Here is a 20,718-nt window from a genome sequence, read left to right on the forward strand (position 1 = left end):
ACATGAAAGAGTATTGTTTGTGGTGGAAACACTAAGCAGACCTAGGGTCTAGGTACCATGTCTGAGGGGTTACTTTTGGTTCCAAAGGTACCATACTGAAAGTGTTTGGTGGAAACAGGGCTATTGTGTCACAGCGCCCTCAAGTGTGGCTGTAGTAAGCACTGTTACAACCAACCCCGGTCTCCCCTAATTTTTTTTCACTGTAATGTTTATTGAATTCAAATATGAAAGCCTGAACTACACTTACACTTTAAAAAGATGCTTAAAAACACAACAATGATAATAATGGTGACCATAGTTACATCCTGCGTTTGTGCATTTCAACTTGTGATATTGTTTATGTGACTTTAGCAGAGTTGGAGGTGGTGCTTTTTGGCTTAGGCTGATATTCTTTGTCTTCCACCAGCTGCAGTCCTAATGGTCTAAAACAAATAAAGCGTGCACACAGACAGACAGACAGACAGACAGACAGCAGCATTAGCTCGGTGGTGTGTCCGCCGCTGCATTCATAGGCTGCAGCCTGCTGTGGTCATGAGGCGGTCTGAAGGAGTCTGGAGTCAAATTCCTGAACACGTAGGAGCTCCTCGCGCTGCTCCAACACGACGCACGGCTGACGCAGGGGCGCAGCGAATAACGGATTACTTATCAACTCATCGATGAGACACAGATTTATATTTATTACTTCTACAACTAACCTACAGCTCGTTATCGGATGTTTTTCTATTTTTTCCCAAACAAGAAACATCACATGAAGATCTTTCTCACTTGGACCGTCTGTTGACGCGCTGCTGGAGCCACTTGTTCACCGCAGAGGAGACATATAACCATCTCAAGTATCAATACTTGTGTCAGGAAATGTTTGTTACAGACAAAGGAGCGCGTGTAAAAAGCCGGGTTCACACGTCAGTCCGAAGCGGTGGAAAAAAATAACAGCCTGGGTTCACTTTTCCACAGCGGAAATGAGCTCAGTCCCATAGCCTGGCTCCGCTTCTTCTGAAACATGGTCGCTCCAACTCCATGTAGAGCTGCCGGGATCTGACACTGTCTGACTTCTGCTCGCAGACAGCTTGTTGTGGATGGAAAGATGTTTGCTGGACTGATGGGGCTGGAGTGTCACAGTAACTCTCTGCTTCACCACCGCCAAGTCATGGAAGGTAAAGAAACATCTATTGCAATGTTAAACTACTGACTGCTGTTTCTCTAACAGTCATCAGTGGGGACCATGGTGGTGATGAAGACTGTTTTCACCAAGAGATCAATCACACTACTTTACTTACTCAGATATAATGATCAGGGGAGAGAATAAGGGGTATGTGTGGTGATGAAAAAATAAAGAGACAGAAATCAAAACAGCAACAGTAGAGGGTGCAGTGGGCAGAAAGTGTGTATCCAAACCCAGACCTGCTCTCTGCACTGTGATGTTTAGTGTCACTGAATAAACTGACTGAAGGAGACTCTGTGTGTTGAGTCCTTCAGCTGTTTCCACTGCTGAGTCTGCTATATGAACTCTTTGCAACATTCAGGTCAGAGAGGTCAGAGCCTCCCTACCTCTCAGTGGTGATGAGTGCAAAGTGACTAAATACGTGAAAGATTTTTTCTCCTCTGAATATGTGGAGACATGTGATGCTACGCCCTTGTTTATTATCTGTCTCGCATATTTGCATACAGAGTTGTCAGTGACATATTTGTGGTTCTGTTACGATGCATTATTGCGTCTTCATTCAAGTCTGGGCAAACTGAAACTCTACAATAAGGTTTTAAGTTTGAGTTTAGAACTGAACAGAAGCAGAGTTTAAAAAACACACATGATTATATGTCGTAGAAATATAAAATATATCTATATACACACACGCACCCATACATTCATAGTCAACACATTTACAAATACATCCATACACTTACATACAGGGGCGGAGTATCAGACAATGGGCCTCTGGACACAGGTATGCAAAAATGTGTTTTTATTTGCAGCTCTTTGTGGTTGTAATGCATCTTTTTGTGGTTTTGTGTCTCTTTGTGGTTGTTTTGTGTGTCTTTGCAATTCCTTTGCATCACTTTGTGGTCATTTTGAATCTCTTCCTGTTCAGCACGTGTTAATCTGAGGGACGTTTTGCAGATGAGGGCAGGGGGTGGCCCTTACACTTTGGGCCCCTGCCAGGCACAGGCCCATCCAGTAATGTGTCCATGCTTACATAAAACCCATGTGTACATTTTAAAATGCTATAAAATGTCAATACAAAACAGTGTAAACAGCTGGTGAGATTAACTGTTAATCTGCTGACTCAGAGTCTATTGTATGTGGGCGACACTTCAGTATCTGAATGAAAAGACCTGCCTTTTTACACACTTTCACATATTGCTGACATTTTAAATAAATCCACATATCAGATTTTCAAGTCATAGGGAGCATCAGATAATAAGGCCATCTCAAAGGAAAATGACTCATTCAGTTTAATGGACAGAGGTGATAAAATGTCAGTTAGCTGAACAACATTAGCATTTTTCCCGCACTATAAACAAATTAAATAGTATTTTAGGTACAGCGGCAACAATTAGACAATTAATTGATAAGTTGATGGACAGAAAATTATTCGGCAACACTTTGATCATCATTTTCACTCCATTCTTACATTTTATTGACAAAACGGCAATCGATTAATTGCGAAAATAATTAGCAGATTAATTAATAATGAACATAATTGTTAGTTGCGGTCCTAATTTTAGTTTATTTGGAGTGTATTCAGTCACTGGCTGCTGCATGTTCACACCACTGAGCTCAACCATACTCAGCTGGTTTATCATCCCTGTGTGACCATACAGGAAGTGAGGAAAGTCTCAGTGGAGCAGAGGTTCAAATCTGGATTGTCACACATTATAGTTCAGTTTCCCGTCAGCCAATATGGGCATTTTTCAATATAGATTCACTTCTAGGTCACCATTTTTCATATTTATGGTCAAACAGGGAAAAACCACACTTCTCAACACTCATCTGTGACTTTCACTTCCCCATTTCTGTTGCTGTGGTCGGTCACAAGTGACGAGGTGTTGCACATCTGCCAAGCAGTGCTGCTTCTCAGGAGGCTGCTGACATGCAGATCAGCTGGTGTGTGTATGTGTGTGTGTGTGTGTGTGTGTGTGTGTGTCTGAGGGTGCTGAGCTTGTTCCTCAAACGTTTGTGTTTTTACGAGATCCTCTGCATTCCTCCACTCTCTGGCCGAAGCACTTTCAGCAGCCAATGGGATGCGGTGTTTAACCTAAGGGCTCTGAGGAGGGCCTGTTTAATCTGCAAAGGTAAATAATCGGGCCTCTTCTGGCTGAGACGCTTCGCTTTCCCACACTCTTCAACATTACCAATGAGTTGCAGTGAGAAAGCTGCTGTTGTTGCAGTGGGATCACTCGCCGCTCGGCGTTGGACCACTTTAGGTCTCCCTTTGCTTATTTGCCGTTTGTGCAGGAATTCCTGGCGAACTGTTTTAGCACAAAGCCTGGCAGGAAGCAGCAAATGACATACCTCTGAAGGGCTTCAACCGAGAAGTGGATGCCCCCCAACACACACACACACACACACACACACACACACACACACACACACACACACACACACACACACACACACACAATGGGCCCTGAGGCATTTCCTTCCCCTTTACAGAGAAGAGCTGTCTTTGTGTAATCGAAGCATGACGAGGATACAGTAACACTTTCTATCAGCAAGTCCTTCGCCTTTCAACTCCTGAGCTCTTTGACTCTCTGGAGTGGGCTCCATGTTATATCTTGACCACACCAGATGGCAGACGGTTGTGTTTGGTACTTACAGAGAGTGTAGAGTTTCTTAAATTGGTTATGGAACAGTGGCCACGTCTGCAAAGAAACACTAATGGAGCTGTATGTAACCTGAGCTTTGGTGCGGTGGTCCCAGTGGACAGGAGGTCCTACACACACACACACACATACATACACAGCCAGGGTACAATGGGAACACCCCTCTGTTACTCTCACTACGAGTCCTGCCTTCACATTAGTCTAACAGCAGAAGTCTCCCTTAAGTGGAGTCTTTTTGTGTCTCTTCCTCTCCAGTCACATGAGAGGGTTTAGGAGTGACATCACTGGAGGTTATGGGGGGTTGAGCAGGAGGCTGTGGTTGCTTTGTCGTGGTCATGGTTTGTTTGATATCCTGCATTCCTGTCTTGACATACAGATCTGAATTTGAATTTAAAAAAAGATATGCTGTCCTCATAGATACAGATGTCTTTGATTGTTACTGATGTATTGTTGTGTCATTAAGCTTTTTAAAGAAAAAGTGTAGCAGGGTTTTACAATGACAGTAGTATGAATGCCCCCAGTGTTTTCAGCACAAAAGTCTATGTGTCAGTGTGTCTCTGTGTGTCTTGTGTGTGAGTGTGTGTGTGTGGGAAGAGAAAATTGAGAGCCAGAAGTGAAAAAGAGAGCGGCGCAGCTGTACACAAAGGGGCTGTTGATTCCCAACATTTCAGCCTGTCTCCGTCTCTGAATCCTACACATTACATGTATTAATCATGTGGAGCTGCAGCAGGTGTCCAGCTCTGAACATAAACCGGTCTTTATCACGCTCCTCCACTTTTCAGACCAAATACTGTTTGCACTGATGTTTTACAAACTGTTTGCAAACTGTTTCTGTCACAGAGTTAACCCCCATATGAACCTATAACATTTTATTTATCCTGTAACATTATTAGGGAAATTTGGGACATAATGAAGAACATGAACTCAGTGGTGCTGCCAAGGGTTGGCCAGGCAGGGGGCACCACCCTGATACAATCGCTGGCCCCCCTCATGAAAATAATGGAAAACAACTGGAGGCCTCTGTGCATGGTGTTTTTAATCTTGAATGGGCTTGTTCCCTGTAAACTTAAAGCTGTGTATTTGTCGTTATGAGAAAAACAACAACCAGTCTATCTGAAGAACAATGAATGGACACATGACGTGAATATAGACACATAACACTGAAACAGGATTGTTGTGGAACAGTGGAACCACAGGCGCAGTTTGCGTTGGTGCAGGGGGCTCACTGAACTCCCTGGTGACCATAGCCAAAAATTCATAAAGGGATTTAAATCTATTAATAGCTAGTATTTCATTTATTTTTTTTTATTTCATTTAACCTTTACTTGACCAGGAAGTCCCATTGAGATTGAAAATGATGCCCTTAAATTCATCAGTGGATATAAGTGTTTCTAATTTTCAATCATTTTGAAGTTGTTCCATGTCCAAGGTGCATAACAGGAGAATGCAGTTTTCCCCAGATCCCGGTGTACATTAAAAGCAACCACTTGGAGGAGCTTAGCTGGTAACTACCAGAGCTGACACACATGGGCAGGAAGTTTGCCCAATATTGCTTTATAGATAAAGGTATACCAGTGCTGTTGTCTGCAAGTGGTCAGTGACGTCCAACCCACCAAATCATAAAGAATACACTGATGAGTAAGTGGCTTTGCATTTGTAAAAACGTAGAGAATCATGGTACACTGACTCAAGGCTTCATAAAATGGAGGAGGTTGCATGCATATACAGTATTTCACAGTAATCAATCACAGACAGTTTTTTCCTAGCACTTAAATTAAAACAAGTTTTACCTCTAAAACAAAAAACATCTTTAATTAAAGCTTCCTAACTAGAGTAGCAATATGTGCATTAAATGAAAGCTTGTCATCCATCCATATACCCAGGTACTTGTATGAGGACATACAAGTAGTTACAAGAATCAAGTTTCAGTGGATTTACCGTAGCAGGCAGCTAACAACAACAATAACTGTTTTCAAAATGGGAAAATTGATGAATAATCACACAAGACATTCACTGTCAGATTTATATTTATGGATTTATTTTACAGACTCGGAAAAGACACTGCAGTTTAATACCGGATTACAAAGCTTCTGAAAGGGATACGATCGCACCTGCGCCTTCATCGGACCGGCACAATGGCTAACACACTAGTCTCTGCACATTGGATAATTAGTGACATTAACTGTAAAATAAGACACCAAAGTATATCAGCATTATTATCATATTGACATAGGGCCACCTCAAGATGTTCAGTGGCCCCATCTAGCCACCCCTTGAAAAAATTCTGGGAGCTCCACTGCATGAACTGCATGCTTTTTTACTCCTATCTACTTTGTAAATGTCAAATGCAATTTAAATTTGTGTCTGCTTGATTAGCTTTATTAGTTTTTTCCTGTCTTCCCTCATCACAATTCTGTCCATCTTATATTTAAATTTGCACTAATATCTAATAACGAAGATTATAATAACTACTTCTACATTTGTGAAAGGAGTCATCCCAAAGAGAATTATCACCTAGACTCAATTCTCACCGCTCTCCTCCGCCTTGTTTTCAGCAACAAAAAGCTCTGATGACACCACTGTACAAATGATGACACCATTTTCTCATCCCCAAACAACAGCCAGACACAGTTAGCAACAAGCTGCTGATCACAAAGAAGCTTTCAGTTGCTAAATAGCCAGATGTTTCCTTAAAGAGTTGGTAGAAATCAGACAAGAGCTAAAAGAGATTAATGAAGACACCAACATAGCTCTTAATGAATGCTAATGTTGCTCTGTATCTGCTGGATGTGTAGGTTTGTTAATATTGTAGTTATATCAGCTTTCTTGTTGACACAGTCATATGTCAGTGTTGTGTTTGAAGCTTGTTCCATTGCCCCAAGTGGCTTTTGTAGGATGTGTTTGCTTTGAGGCTTCCTTTTCTTTTCTTCCCACTCAGAGATCTGTCCGATCTCAATTAAATGCATGAAACGTGCTGCAAAAATAGAGCTTGTCCTCTTGTTGTCTCAGTGGATATTTCTAACAGCAATTCTGTTTGTTTTTTGTTCCAACATGAATCAGATTCATTGAGCTTTACTTCCACTCCGCCCTCTGCAGCACGGCCTGCCTGACAGTGCGAGAACCTCTGGTTTAGGGCAACATGGCTGTGTTTTCAAAAATAAACCGATTCGAATGTAACTTCAGGAAGTATTGTTCATGTAGCCCACTCCTCCACTGAGAGGCGTGTCTCAGCTCAAAATGACTGTGTGGCTTTGGTATTTCCCAACAGCTGGAGCAGAACTCTGGGAAATGTCACACATCTGCCAAAGTTGTTTTTCATCCAGTTAGCGCTGCTAGCTTTAAGGGCAGAGGGGTGGGAAGAGTTGCTTTGGTTATATCCCATTCATAATACTTATAATATCAAGTTTTACATTCTTGTTTAAGTGGCACATTTACAACACATATTCCATGATAGCATAGTTAATCATGCCAGTTCTATGAGCTCACTCTTTATCTTCCTAATGACCTTGTTGTCCAGCTTAATGGTTAATCTCTGCATCGACAGGTGGCAGAGCATCAGGGACAGCTGGCAGCTCCGCTCGTAAGAGGCTCCACCGAAGACCAGGGTACATGAGAGGAGAGCAGTCCAGACTACAGACTACTCATGGGCAGGAGGAGGAGGAGGAAGAAGAGGAGGAGGAAGGGAGGACCAATTGCATTCGGAATGGAAAATCTGGACGTCACAGTGACATCACCGAGGGAACCAGTGCTCAGAGGATGAGTCATTCACCTGCTGTCAAAGTGTCCTTAATGACTCAGCAAAGGCCTGATAAACTTAGATGTAGCACCTGGAAGAGTAACAGTTTTGACTCCCCTGTTACTCGTCCTCGTCCCCCTGTGGACTGCAGTAGCATTAATGGTACATCCAGCCTCCGGGGTCCATGTTCTCCGCCCCAGAATGAACTCAGGTTAACCTCAAGCCCAGCCCCCAGGCCCTCACTGGAGGACTCCTTTAACTCCAGCTTCAGTTTCATCCAACAGTCTCTCAAGTCCAGCCAGAGGACAGACACAACCACTGCCACACCAACCCGGGAACCAGAACCACTGAATCAGTCGACTAAAGCACCTAGTTCACCTAAAACCAGAACAGCAACCTTACCCATTACGCCCAACATCTCAAAACAGTCAACTCCCATCCAATCACCACCCTCCTCCACCCCAAGCAGCCAGGCAGAGAGAGAGGAGCTGTCATTGGGCGGGGGGTTTTGGCGGGACTGTCTGTGGGGTGCCAGGGAGGTTACGCCCGACCTGCCTGACGGTGACTCTCGATCTCTGGACATAGAGATCACCTCCTCACTGTCAGTGGACTCAGACACTGCGTCCGCCTCTTCTGTCACCTCCGGCTACGAGAGCGCCACGCCTGCTTCCGACCAAGGCTGGGACAACCTGGTGAAGAAGTACGAGGGTGTGCTGCAAGACTGCCTCCAGAACAACCGCACGCACACCAAGGTGAGAATGATTGACTCCTGATGTGAGGATGGGATGCAGGGCTGTTGTCATAAGTGCCTTTATTGAATTACATATTTTTCCACTTACCTATAGTGCTGTTTATCAATGAGGATTGTTTTAGTGCTGAAGTTGCAGAGTGCTGGAGATTTTGGCCATGGAGATGCCTTCTATTAAATATAATTTAACGAGGTGGCACTCAGCCTGTGGTGCTCTAAGCGTCAAAGAAAAACATTTGAAAAACTCAACAGCAATGTCTCTTTCCAGAAATCATGACTCGGTTACTCAAGATAATCCACAGACCTTGTTGTGAGCAGTTTCATGTAGGAACTATTTTCTCTCTATTGAACCACACCTGCCAGCCGTGTCACCGTACAGAAGGAAGCGTGCATCTACTCATGGATGAGAGGCTCATGCTCGTGACAGTATGAGATGTAAACATAAATGGCGTCCTCCTCGGCTGCGCTGTAACATCAGCTAGCTCAGTGGTGCTAGGTGAGCTAGCAGTAGATGCACTCCTCCTCCTGCGTAGTGACACAGCTGGCAGGTGTAGTTCAGTAGAAAGAAAATAGTTCCTGCATGAAACTGCTCACAACAAGGTCTGTGGATTATCTTAAGTAACCAAGTCATGATTTCTGAAAAGAGACATTGCTGTTGAGGTTTTCAAGTGTCTTTTTTGGCGCTTTGAGCACCACAAGCCGAGTGCCATCTAGTTCCATTATATCGGAGAGAAGGCAGACATCTCTACAGCCAATATCTCCAACACTCCACACACATCAAAACAACCTAGACTGATAAACAGCACTACAGGTAAGAGGAAAAATACATATTTTTGATTTTGGGGTGAACTGTCCCTTTAAATTGTCTGTGGCAGACAAATTTAAAAACATTTAGTTTGGTAGACTAATGATGACGAGGTTTTAAACATGCCCAGTCCTCCACTTGCTGACCCAGCAGGCTATCACTTTGACATGATGGTCATTGCACCCAGACTTTTCTTTTTTTGGCCTGTGGCGACTGTGTAAAGAGCAGCACCCTCTGGACTGTTAAGTAATCCGTTCTGTCTTGTGCCTATTGTGTCTCCCCTCTCAGATTGAGTCCATGATGTTGAAGCTGCAGAGGCTCCAGCAGAAAGCCATTTTGGATGATGACTATGACGCAGGTGAACTAAGACTTTGAGTTGATCCGTTGCTTCAATAAGTAGGTCATTGCAGCTGCTACGCACTGTAGTTGTGAATGGACTGTAGAGAGCTTACCTTGAACTAACTTTACTTTCTGACATGTTCTACGCATGTCTTTTGATATTTTTTAAAATGAAAATATTTTATCTTCCTAAGAACATTGTTTTTAATTTATTTAGTATAATGGAAAGAGGACAGTGGACAGGGAAGAGGGACTGAGTGGACATACAGTAAAGTTCACTGGCATGTTCAGGCAGGACCCAAACGGTTATCAGCTTGATGTTTAAGATGACGGCAGATATGGGAAGTCCCCCACTTGCCTTTATTGGATCTCTTGCTAACTGAATTAGCTGTGGATCACACTGAGATTTTTGATAAAGCACGTGAGCCTCACATTAACCGGAGCTGCAGAAATGCTTTGTTGTTTACTCACTCTGACATACATTTCCCATCAAACCTACTGGAGAGTTTTACTGAAACTCCCCAGTGACTGTCATGTGAGCTCTTCACATAGTGTCTGTTTCTAGGAGATTAGCACAGATGATACCTCTTGCTTTGATATTTAGTTTTAAATTCGAGTTGACACTGACCTTAGTAGTGGTTTTTCTGTACTGTAAGATGAAGAGTTAAACATGCTCACCACATCTGATCCATCAGCCAAGTAAAACTAAAAATTGGACATTGTGAAACTAGCAACAGAGAGCAGGCAAAGCTGAAACAAACTCCACATTTATTTACAATGAAAACCAGGGGCTTTTGGGGCTGTGTGAACACTAATTCAGATTAATTTTAAAGACAGCATGGGAAAGAACCAGGGAGTCCTCAAACCCAACAAATTTAATCTGGACTTTATTTTGAATCTGTCTCCAGAAGAAAGAGAATATTTTTCTAGCTGGCCTGAGGAAAGTTTATTTTCAAAGGAGGACTTCAATCTGACCCATTTCTTGGAAACCTGTGACAGAAATAAATACCAACATCTGCTCTAGACCTTGAACTATTTAAGCGGAGTGGTTATTTGGGTCAGTGTGTCTTGTCAGGTTTTCTGTTTGACTTTTGATACTGTGCATCACAAACCTCTCTGACTTTTTCCAGGGAAGGTTTTTTTTTTTTCACCCGTTAACTTGCTGTTGCTGTTTTTCTGTCAGCAGGATGCATGAAAAACAGCCTTCCATTAAATGTTCTTTACAAGAAATAACAGTTGATTAGATTTTCTTGCTGATGACGGTTTAGATGTTTTACCCTGAGATAGTTATCATCTTTAAAATTAGCCCTTAACCCAGCAGAAGGGTTATGGTGTTTACGATACCCAGAAATGAAGGATTCTTAAGATTTAAATGACAGGAATTATGTCTTCTTGGAAACAGCAAGCTGAGAATTGTTGAGTATTGACAGAAGTTTGTTTTCCAAGTGCCTTCTAGTTAGGGTATAATTTGGTAATTGAATAAATGTGTGCGCAGACATGTTATTTCAGTAAATGTAGGCTACAAAGATCTCTGCAGTCACAACAAGTTTCTATGTTGACTGTTTGACTTGAATCTAGTTGCTAAAAACATTTAAGCAAATATTATTGCGTGTAATTCAGTGTGTGTGTGTGTGTGTGTGTGTGTGTGTGTGTGTGTGTGTGTTTCCAGCTGAGCGTTTTGGGAAAAAGCTGGAGGAGCTGTGCAGGGAGCGAGGCGCTCTGAAGTTGGGTCTACCCTCCACACAGCCCAGCGTGGCTCAGTTCCTGGAGCGGCTCAGACAGGTGGTGCACAGCGCCCTCCAGAGGGCAGACTGCAGTCAGTGCAGGTCAGTCACAACACAACAATGATGCATTATTAGTTTACACACTACACTACACTCTGCTGAGGTCACACCCTGCTGGAAATGAACATCATGTTCTGATGTTAATGTCGTGCTAATGTATGATATTATATTGTCAATATTCATATCAGTAATTGGAAGCTACTGTTTTGATAGTGAAAGATAATTTTTCTCCCATACTGGCATATGGGGAATTTAATTTTTAGGTTAATAGTTGTATTTTAGGTTTCTACTAGAACATGTTTAGATGCTTTAAAAGTCCAGTGTGTAGGATTTAGGGGGATATATTGGCAGATATGGAATATAATATAATACGTATGTTTTCTTCACTGTCTAATCACCTGAAAATAAGAACTGTGTTCCTTAAAATGAGCCAAACACTGGCTCTAGATAGGGCCATTCGATTTTTTGTAGTTTGCAGCCCCTTTGCAGTGAGAGCGTTAAAGAAACAGAATAACAGAATAACAGAATAACGTGAAACTGCTTTTTTGCTGTATTTAATTGTTTTAAATCCCCTGCTCTGTTTGTTCTGGAGAGGAAGAGATCTCTATGGACAATGCAGTAAGATCGATAAAAACCTCCTGAACAATGAAAATTGACTGGGAGAAGTTTCAGCTGGTTGTAATTTGCAATTGTCACTGCTCGCTGCCACAAAATCCCCCTAAATCTTACACACTGGACTTGTAATGTTCCAGTAACACTATATTTTCCTCATACTGTCTGTGCTGGAACACCTGTATTCACACTGTCACGTTTCAGCAGGAACATGAGCCAAAATCAACGAGAAATGAACATTATCAGTAACCAAGATTTCATTTCCCTCACATTAGCATGTAGCTACATGTAGCAGTGTAGGCTACATTATGTAAACACCTGCAAAAAAAGATTCCTTTTTCATTTCCAACTTATTTTTATGACAGTACTTATCCATTTAGACAACAGCATTGTTTATTCCAACAACCTTATAATGTTAATCACAATCTAATACTATTACATGGTTATTAGCAATAGCATAATGTTGCTATACATCCCAACTGGCTTTGTATTATTGAAGTCAACAGGTGTTTCAGCGCTTGGTGAAATCTGCATTTTGACAGCTTTATGTGGTTAAATTGAGTTAACAGCTTTGTCTTGTGATAATGATCATCTTCCATCATGATGCTGTAGGACAGAGCAGTTAGAGAGGGGTGTCAAAAATAACTCTTTCAACAGGAAGGTAGTCAGGTGGGGCCTCTCCAGAGGGTATCCTGAACAAATGTAACCGAAAGCTCATGCAACAAAGCTGTGTTTGTCACACATCCCTGCATCTCAGAGTTTTTATAATGCTAAAACTCAGGAAAAAATATGCCTCCAAAGATTCAAGGTCACCTCTGTTATGAAGTCAGTCACTCCATTTCAGTGAGTTGGAGAAAGTGCACTAAGAAACTGGTTAAAACAAGCTTTAATGTGGTGTAGTAGTACATAGTATTAATGTCCCACTGCACAATGTACTGCCCATATAAACTCACTTTGACTTGAGGAGGCTGAACAGGACTCTGAAATGTGACTGCATGTTGTGTAAAATTAGAGGAGTCATGATTAAAGATGTGAGAACCACATTGAGGCCTTTGTAGTGACTGTCTCTTTGTGACTGGTCATCAGGGAGAGTCTGGAGCCAGATGTGTCCGACACATTGCAGGGTCCGCTGCATCGAAGAGATCGCCTGATCCAGGAGAGACGGGTAGTAGAGGTAAATTCATGTTACATTATGTCATTAAAGCTTAAATGTTCTTTTCTGGCACTTTGTGTCACATGTGTGTGTAATGTAAAACTGATAAATGTATAGAAAGACTAACAGCTGTGCTCATGTTTGCAGCTCTCTTTATAGTAAATCCAGAATTAGTGAAGTAAAGTTCAGGTTAAGTACTTGATTATAGTGGTATATGTACTGCTGTGGATTATTAAAGTACTATTTCATTTTATTCATCAGGATCACGATTAGCTTGATCAAAAAAGGCTATTTTTCCCAATCCTAACCACTATGTCATGCCCAACACAAACAGAGAACAGGACAATTACTAACCTGATGAGTAACTGACAATTAATGCAAGAATCATTTATAAACCTGTGCAGGAGGAGATAGCAGAGCTGCAGCAGAGGCTGACGGAGCTGAAGGACCGCAGTCGATGCCTGGAGCAGCAGATCCAGCAGGAGGAGCAGCAGGTGGAGGCCGAGGAGCTGGAGGGCTCCGTGCTGAAGAGCTGCACCGTTGCCCAGCTCCGCGATATGAGCAGAACCCTGCAGGACCTCATCACCTCTGAAAACCGCATGCAGATCTCCGTGTCTCCTTCACCCTCCATGCTCAGGTCAGCGTCACATACATGCAGAATGTTACACCAAATGATTTTGTATGATTGATTTTTGCATGCACAGGTGCAGAATTTAAAACATGTGAAGTGCCTGATTACATGCTTATGTAACAACCACCTGCACGCTTTCGCTGAGAAAAGTCTCATACCAAAGTTTTAGATTAGTCTGTTTTTGTTTTTATAAATTAAATATTCGTCTCTATTAAAAAACCTCTGGGTAATACGTGAGTCAAACCTACTGTTCCCTGGCACAGGACTCAATTTGGGGATACTTTCTCGTGTCTTTTTTACATGTTCAGGTGCATAAATGAGAAAACATCTCTGGGTATTTTACTGGCTTTTGCTGTCCAGAAGGTGTGTGTGTGCTTCAGCGAAAAATGTGCAAATGTATGTGAAAAATGTAAAAGTCAAATTGCGCCTTGGGAGTGTTCTGTGAAGAGACATCTTCACACATTACAGATTTGCATTTTGCACCTGATTGTGATGTTTTTTTCCTGTTTGATTTGGTTGGTTGAGCCTGAACACTGCCGAACACCATATCTGTGAAATAATTTGCAGACTGGTCCATCACAGGCATCGCCTTTACTCAGAAGTGATATGATCAGCTGGAAGGTTGCACTTGTAGCATGACTTATATTGCAGTCATTGATTTTTATTATTGTTTTTTGCCCTTTACTCAATATGGATCACATGAAGCACATGAGATAAACTTTATATACACGCTCACAGTCCGGGTGAGGGATATTTTGACAGTACATGACAGGAAACTCAGATTTGCTCACCTCTGATCATGCCTTAGGTAGTTCTCATAGTTCCTGCAGTTCTGTCAGTGACCAGGTGGGGCTGCTAGAGAGCTGTGGGTGTGTAGTGACACCACAACAATCATCAGTCCCTGAATGTTTCCCCTGTATCAAGTCACGTATTTTCTTATCATTAAATTAGCTCGTTTGGAGGAGGATGTGTCAGAGCAGATCCTCCATTTCACTAAATCTTTGCCTCCCAGCTTCGTTCGTCCTCCGACGAACAAAGTGGCGTTTTGAATAAATCTTGCAGCAGGACTGTTTCGTCCTGTGCCAAGAAAGTACGACTGAGTCCAAAGCACACCATCATGTTTCAACCCAATTAACATCTCATATAGTAGCATGGAAGAGCTTTGACAATTAAAGAAATACAGATGAAGTGTTTTTACATACATTGAAAAAAGATAAAATTGCACACAGTTTTGGATGCACGTGCAGTTTTTGATGAGATCCAGCTCTTGTGCCTATGCAGGGTTTGAAGCGCTTATTGCGAGTCACCAACTGAGTGTAATGTAATGCAATAATTGTGTAAGACTTCACGAGGAATGATTTGTTTACTTTCAGGTTCAGAGAGGATGTATCAAGCAGCCACAACTACGTTTCCTTTATTTGTCGCATCCCCCTGTGCTCCCAATCCTCTTCTCTCACACCTGCTTGAACCTGCTTTGAATTTTAATGGTTTTTCTCAGATGCAAATGATTGCTTTGCATCATATCCTCTGAAGTTAATAGCTTGCGACGGATCACCGTGGAAAGCCTCTCTGTCTTGCCACTCGTTAGAAAGACATGTAAATTGTACTTATCGCCTTCTCCGTGGCGTGACCCACCATCACAGGCATAATTTGATATCTGACATATTCTCACCCCAACTGGAACGCATTTATTCCTGCTGCTGATTGAAATTGCGACCCCAGATTGGATATTCAGCTGCACATCTCTGGGTGGCGAGCTCCGGGTCATCATGATGATTGTGTTGCTCGCAGTTCCCTTTCCAAATAACACAGGACATTTCTTTCCCATATCGACATTTGTTTCCCTGTGGGTACTGGATTTAAGAAATCCACCCTTTTCACAGTAGCTGCATCCCTTAAAAAAAAGGTTCAGTAACACTGATGTTCAGAGACAACATTTTAGTCTGACTCACCCTGAACATCAGCTTGAATAACATGGAAAGGGCACACTGCTTTTTGTGATATCAGACGATTGGGACTGTCTCAAGGTGACTGTGTTGTGTATAATGGATTTTATGCTACTGTTTTCCCCTCTACTAATTGATTTATATCTCTGTCACAGAATAATATGACCTCAATGGTTTGTCCTGTTTACATACACGTCCAGTAATAACATTACTAAAATTAATCCTGACATCTGAAATGATCATCTGGACGGGTACAATGAAAACCAATATTGTCAGAACAATAAGAAAATCAGCAAACTAAATACTGTATGTAACTAAGGTTTTATTAATATAGCACCTTTAAATCAAGGTTTCAATGTGCTTCACAGGATACAGATGCAGGAAAATAAGAAATGTATATGGCCATAAACAGAAAGGACACATAACCAAAGACAGAATAACAGCCCTGCATGAAAAGATGGGCTTTGAGAAGTTTTTTGAAGCAGTTTACAGACCCAGCAGATCTAAGAGAGGGATGGGGCTCTGACAGCAGTAACAGACCTTGGCTGTGAGTAGCCTAGAGGTGGCATAAAGATGTAAGAGTTCAGAAATGTATGAAGGAGCAAGACCATGTAGGGCCTTGTATGTGCTCAGCAGTATCTTCAAGTCTATTCTGTACTTTATGGGGAGCCAATGAAGGGATGCGAGGATTGGTGTGATGTAGGATCTGTGGTTGGATTTGGTTAACAGCCTGGCTGCAGCTTGGTGCACAAGCTGCAGGCAGGATGTGGCTGCTCGGCTGAGACCATGGACTGTATAAAAATAATGGATGTAGCCACTGTGACGTCAGCCATTGGTTTGTGGACTTGCTTTGTTCGGCATTTTAGCTTTCGTCATCTTGGATCTTTGGAGCCAGAAGGGACCATATATGGACAAGAGGGTGGCACTGGAATGAGTGGTGTTTGTAACTGAGACTGAGGACACTATCGGCAGACAGCCTGTCATTCAGAGCAGCCTGCCCTTATTTATGTGTAATCTGAAGCCTTAATAAAATGTAAACGGGTGAGTTTATATAAAAATTCACCCCCGTACAGTTGTCATGAACATTAAAATTAGCTATAGAGACAAAACTGTTTTTATACCAGGCTGTAAACATGTTTATTTCTACTGTAAAGTTTGGTATTTTAACATGGGGGTCTATGGGGATTGACTCATCTCTGGAGCGAGCCTCAAGTGGCCATTAGAGGAACTGCAGTTTTTAGCACTTCGATGTCGGCTTCATTTTTCAGAACTGGATGGTTGATCTAGGTGCGAAAAAATTAGGGTATGGATTAGTATTCTAGGTCTTTAGGTGATAGCACTGAATTGATTTTTGGGATGTCGTGGAGTTGGAAGAAGCTCAAGCTTGTGAGTCAAAGTGCAGATTCTGATGAAATATTACACCCTGGTTTCTAGTGGAAGGTTTCATATTGGTGTCCACACGGCTGATGTAGGTTTTCATTTGGGAAGTTATCAGAACCAATAAGATGACACTCAGTTCTGCCACAGGTCAATTTGAAAATACAGATTTAAGAGGATGAACGACAGGCAGGACTTCTCAGTGCTTAGCACCTGTTACTTCACCACCGACTGAATCTGGTCAATGGCAAAGGAATTTTATAGATAGTTGATTAAAGGGATAGTTCAACATTTTGGGAAATAAGCCACTTTTCTTTCATGCTGGGAGTTTGATAAGAAGATCAATGCCAGTTTCATACCAGCTTGTTAAACACAAAACAACAGCCAGCAGCTGCTGTTACCTTTAGACAGAGCCAGTAATTTTCTGTACCAGCAAAAATGCACTTAAATCCACTGGTTAGAGTTTTGATTCCAAATGCAAAATCTGGAGCATAAGGTGTCAGAGCATGGACCTTATGCTTTCATGTTTGCACACAATATTCAAGTCAGTTTTTTATATCCAAATAGACAGTAAGTAAACCTCTCATTCTGGTTGGGGATATCTGTAGGATTTTGCTTTAAGTCTTTGCAGTTGATGCAAGGATGTTAATGAATAATTAGTGCCTGCACTTTTGCTCTTACCTATTAAACAAGATCTTTGAAGGTATTCCTCTATGAAATATAGAAAATATTCAGTATACCTGTTGATAGTCGTAAACCACTCTGTGTTGAGGAGATTAGAGTAAACCAGTGGACTTTTATTGCTGTCACTGACACCTATTGATTTTACTTTTAGCCCCCAAAAGAAGTTACTTTTAGCTCTGTACTGTAACATTTTGATTTCCTCTTACTACAGACTCCAGGAGCAGGAGCAGGCACTGAATCTGTCCATCAAGGAAGCCACCGCTAAAGTAAGTCACTGTTCCTCTGCCCGGATTTAGTCCACAACAGCTCAGCCTCTCTTTAGCATGCCATTGATGACTGAATGTGTGTGAATACCTAATGGATTGTAAGTCAAAGTAGAAAGCATGTACTGTATGCCAGCGTCAGTGTATTAAATATGCATACTAAATGTCACTTTTTATTTGACAAGGCAGTGAACTGTCCATAGTTGCATGTAAGAGTTGTCGTTTTGAGAAATCCTCCCTTAATAATCCTCCATAAAACAATACAACACTAGAAAAATACAAATTGCTGATTTTTGGAGAATTTCTGATGAGAAATAGGCAACTGAATTAGTATTTTAGTTGATTATTTAATTGTAGAAGTGTTCATTTTTACTTTTTAGCAGCTACAGCCAGTGGATTTTACAGGTGTATGTGTACTGTGTGAACTATCTGTTGAGCTAGCTTGGCTTTGGTGGGTTTTCAGTGGTGCATTCCTGCGTGTGAATGGCTTTGCATGCTTCGCTTTGTATGTGCTCTGTCTCTGGAGTTTCCTCTTGCTTCTCATGGGTTTGCTTTTCCCTCTCACTGATCTCTATGCATAGATGTGTGCAGCTGGAAAAAGCCAGAAGCAGCAGAAACTGTAAGAAGTGGTGGTTTAAGGATAGAGGGAGAGAGGCACAGCAGGGGCCAGGGGGCTCAGAAAAGACCTCTTTACTGTCCTTTAGAAAAGCCATCATCAAATGGCTCGTCGAAGCTTCAACTGCACCTCAAAGGGATGTAGGCTTTTCACGAAGAGACACCTCAATCACAAGATTGTCCATTGTTCCGCTGAAATGAAAAGTTTTGTTCCTAAATCAGATATCCACGTTGTGGAAAATGGCACACCTGCTGTGACAAAGTGATTGCTGGCATGAAAGTAACTTTCACTTTCTCTATTGACTTTTTCAAAATTGACAAATAGCCTGATGTTTGGAAATTAAATCACCAATGTCAGAATTTCTACAGTTTGAAAAGCACTCCAGAGCTGTTTCCAGTTCGTGTAATGCATGAAATAAAATTATGCAAGCCTGTTTGAAAAAACAGTTTTCTGTATTTCTGTGGGAAGAGAACTCCCTAGAGATGTTCTGCCTCAGAAATACCAACCTATTTGACAGCCTTTTCAAAGTGTTGCACAAAACTGTGTCAGATTCAAGAAGAAAATGCGTCAGAAAATCCGGCTCCGCATCCCTTTGAGTGGTGAAAATAGTTCCTCAAAAGAAGGAGGCGCATCATGGGTATTGTATCTGGCTGTTACTCAAAGTGAATACATTGGAAAGAACAGAGGTTTAAAGGGCAGAGCGAGGGCAGATGGGGGCCAGACAGGCTGTATCTGAAGCCATCAACTCCTCGGTGAATACAGCAGAGCTAAGGTGCTGCATCCCCATCAGGCCCCGTGACATTCAGGGCCTTTTTCCTCTCTGACATTCTAATGGCATCTTTTATGGAGATTTCACATTTCCCTGTCCATCCACGTGAAAGGAGACACACTCTCTTTCATTCTAAAGGTTATAGACAAGGTAACACATCGGGCGTTGATGCTCTGTTGTGTATTCAAAGCAGGGCAGGCACAGAAGGACGGAAATGAATCTGTAAGGTCTTGTAAGAATAAGTGTCAAAAAAGAAAATGAAAGCAGAATTGGAAATGAGCTATGCATCCTGTGGGATCCATGTGTCTGCAAAGGTTTTCTTAGTTACCACCACCCTCCCCCCCGCTCTCTCCTCAGCCTCTTCTTCTGCTTCTTTTCCCCAGGTGGTCATGAGTCAGAGGCTGGGCAGCAGCCTGAGGAGGAAAGTCAGCGAGACTGAAACTCAGCTTTTAGCTCTGCATGAAGCCAAGCTGGCGGCCATCTCAGGTAACTCCACACAACCACACCCCAACTCAAACCTTCCTACACTTTCACGTCTTCTATTTACCTCATTTACTTGAATCGCCCACCATTAGCCTCACTTAATTACGCTATTAATGATCGAGGTGCTCATTAATGGGCGGTGTGAGCCTAATGTCCTGTGGTGCGCCGGTGCAGGTAATGACTTCAGCAGTGCCAAGGAGCTGAAGGCTGAGATGAAGGCGGTGTACCTGGAACGGGACCGACTGGATACTCTGGCTAAGAGGCTGCACAGCCTCAGCTCGGGGAGCAGCCAGGAGCTAGCCAGGATGAAGGAGCAGCGGCAGCAGCTCAGGCAGGAGCTGGAGCAGAGGGAGGCCCAGCACGGTGAGTCACTGAGGCCAGTTGACATCAGGATAACACTGTTTTCATTCGCAAGGAGAAGCTGGGCTGCTGTGGGCAATGGGATCTCCTCTCGAGACCTGAATCTCATTCAAATTTATAATAACATGAGAATTTATGACTGGAGTTAATCTAATTTTATTAACAGGGATCTGGCAATGTGATGGTAATGCTGAAAGAGATGAGTGCCGTGTTTTTTTGGTATTTGACCTTGCCATCTTTCTAGCCATTTATGGGGCAACCTATAATTTATGTCTTTGCCCCTTTAAAGATTTGGTATGCCACATTCAGGGCAATAATATAGCAACAAACCACTATTTGCTGTGTGAAGACATAGTGAAATAATGACATCCTGAGCAGAGAATGATGTCACACTCCCTGTGTGTGTGTTGTAATCTGAGCTTCTCTTTTCTATGTTGTGGTAATCGGTCCAGCCACATGTGCATGTTATGTTGCCTTACATTTACCTCGGAAGTCAGAGAGAGTCAGTTGGATCTGGGAACTACGTTACACCCAAGTTGACTGCGTTCCAGTACAAGTTGGAAAACCATCATGTTGTTAGCAATACCAGT

The 20,718-nt window shown here is 42.3% G+C and overlaps 1 protein-coding gene across 1 annotated transcript in view; it reads left to right on the plus strand.

Annotated features, from left to right (window-relative positions):
• Positions 1-1,058: 1,058 nt before the first annotated feature.
• disc1 (DISC1 scaffold protein) overlaps positions 1,059-20,718 on the plus strand; it is a 58,623-nt gene continuing 38,963 nt past the window's right edge. The window contains exons 1-9 of the mRNA XM_049600257.1: positions 1,059-1,154; positions 7,367-8,310; positions 9,400-9,469; positions 11,120-11,276; positions 12,933-13,020; positions 13,404-13,636; positions 17,849-17,903; positions 19,669-19,771; positions 19,943-20,131. Of these exons, the coding sequence (XP_049456214.1) occupies positions 1,085-1,154; positions 7,367-8,310; positions 9,400-9,469; positions 11,120-11,276; positions 12,933-13,020; positions 13,404-13,636; positions 17,849-17,903; positions 19,669-19,771; positions 19,943-20,131 (1,909 nt within the window). The 5' untranslated portion in view covers positions 1,059-1,084. The remainder of the gene's footprint in view (positions 1,155-7,366; positions 8,311-9,399; positions 9,470-11,119; positions 11,277-12,932; positions 13,021-13,403; positions 13,637-17,848; positions 17,904-19,668; positions 19,772-19,942; positions 20,132-20,718) is intronic.

This window comes from Epinephelus fuscoguttatus, linkage group LG16 (genome assembly GCF_011397635.1).
Source record: "Epinephelus fuscoguttatus linkage group LG16, E.fuscoguttatus.final_Chr_v1".
In the NCBI taxonomy this organism is placed as follows: Eukaryota; Metazoa; Chordata; class Actinopteri; order Perciformes; family Serranidae; genus Epinephelus; species Epinephelus fuscoguttatus.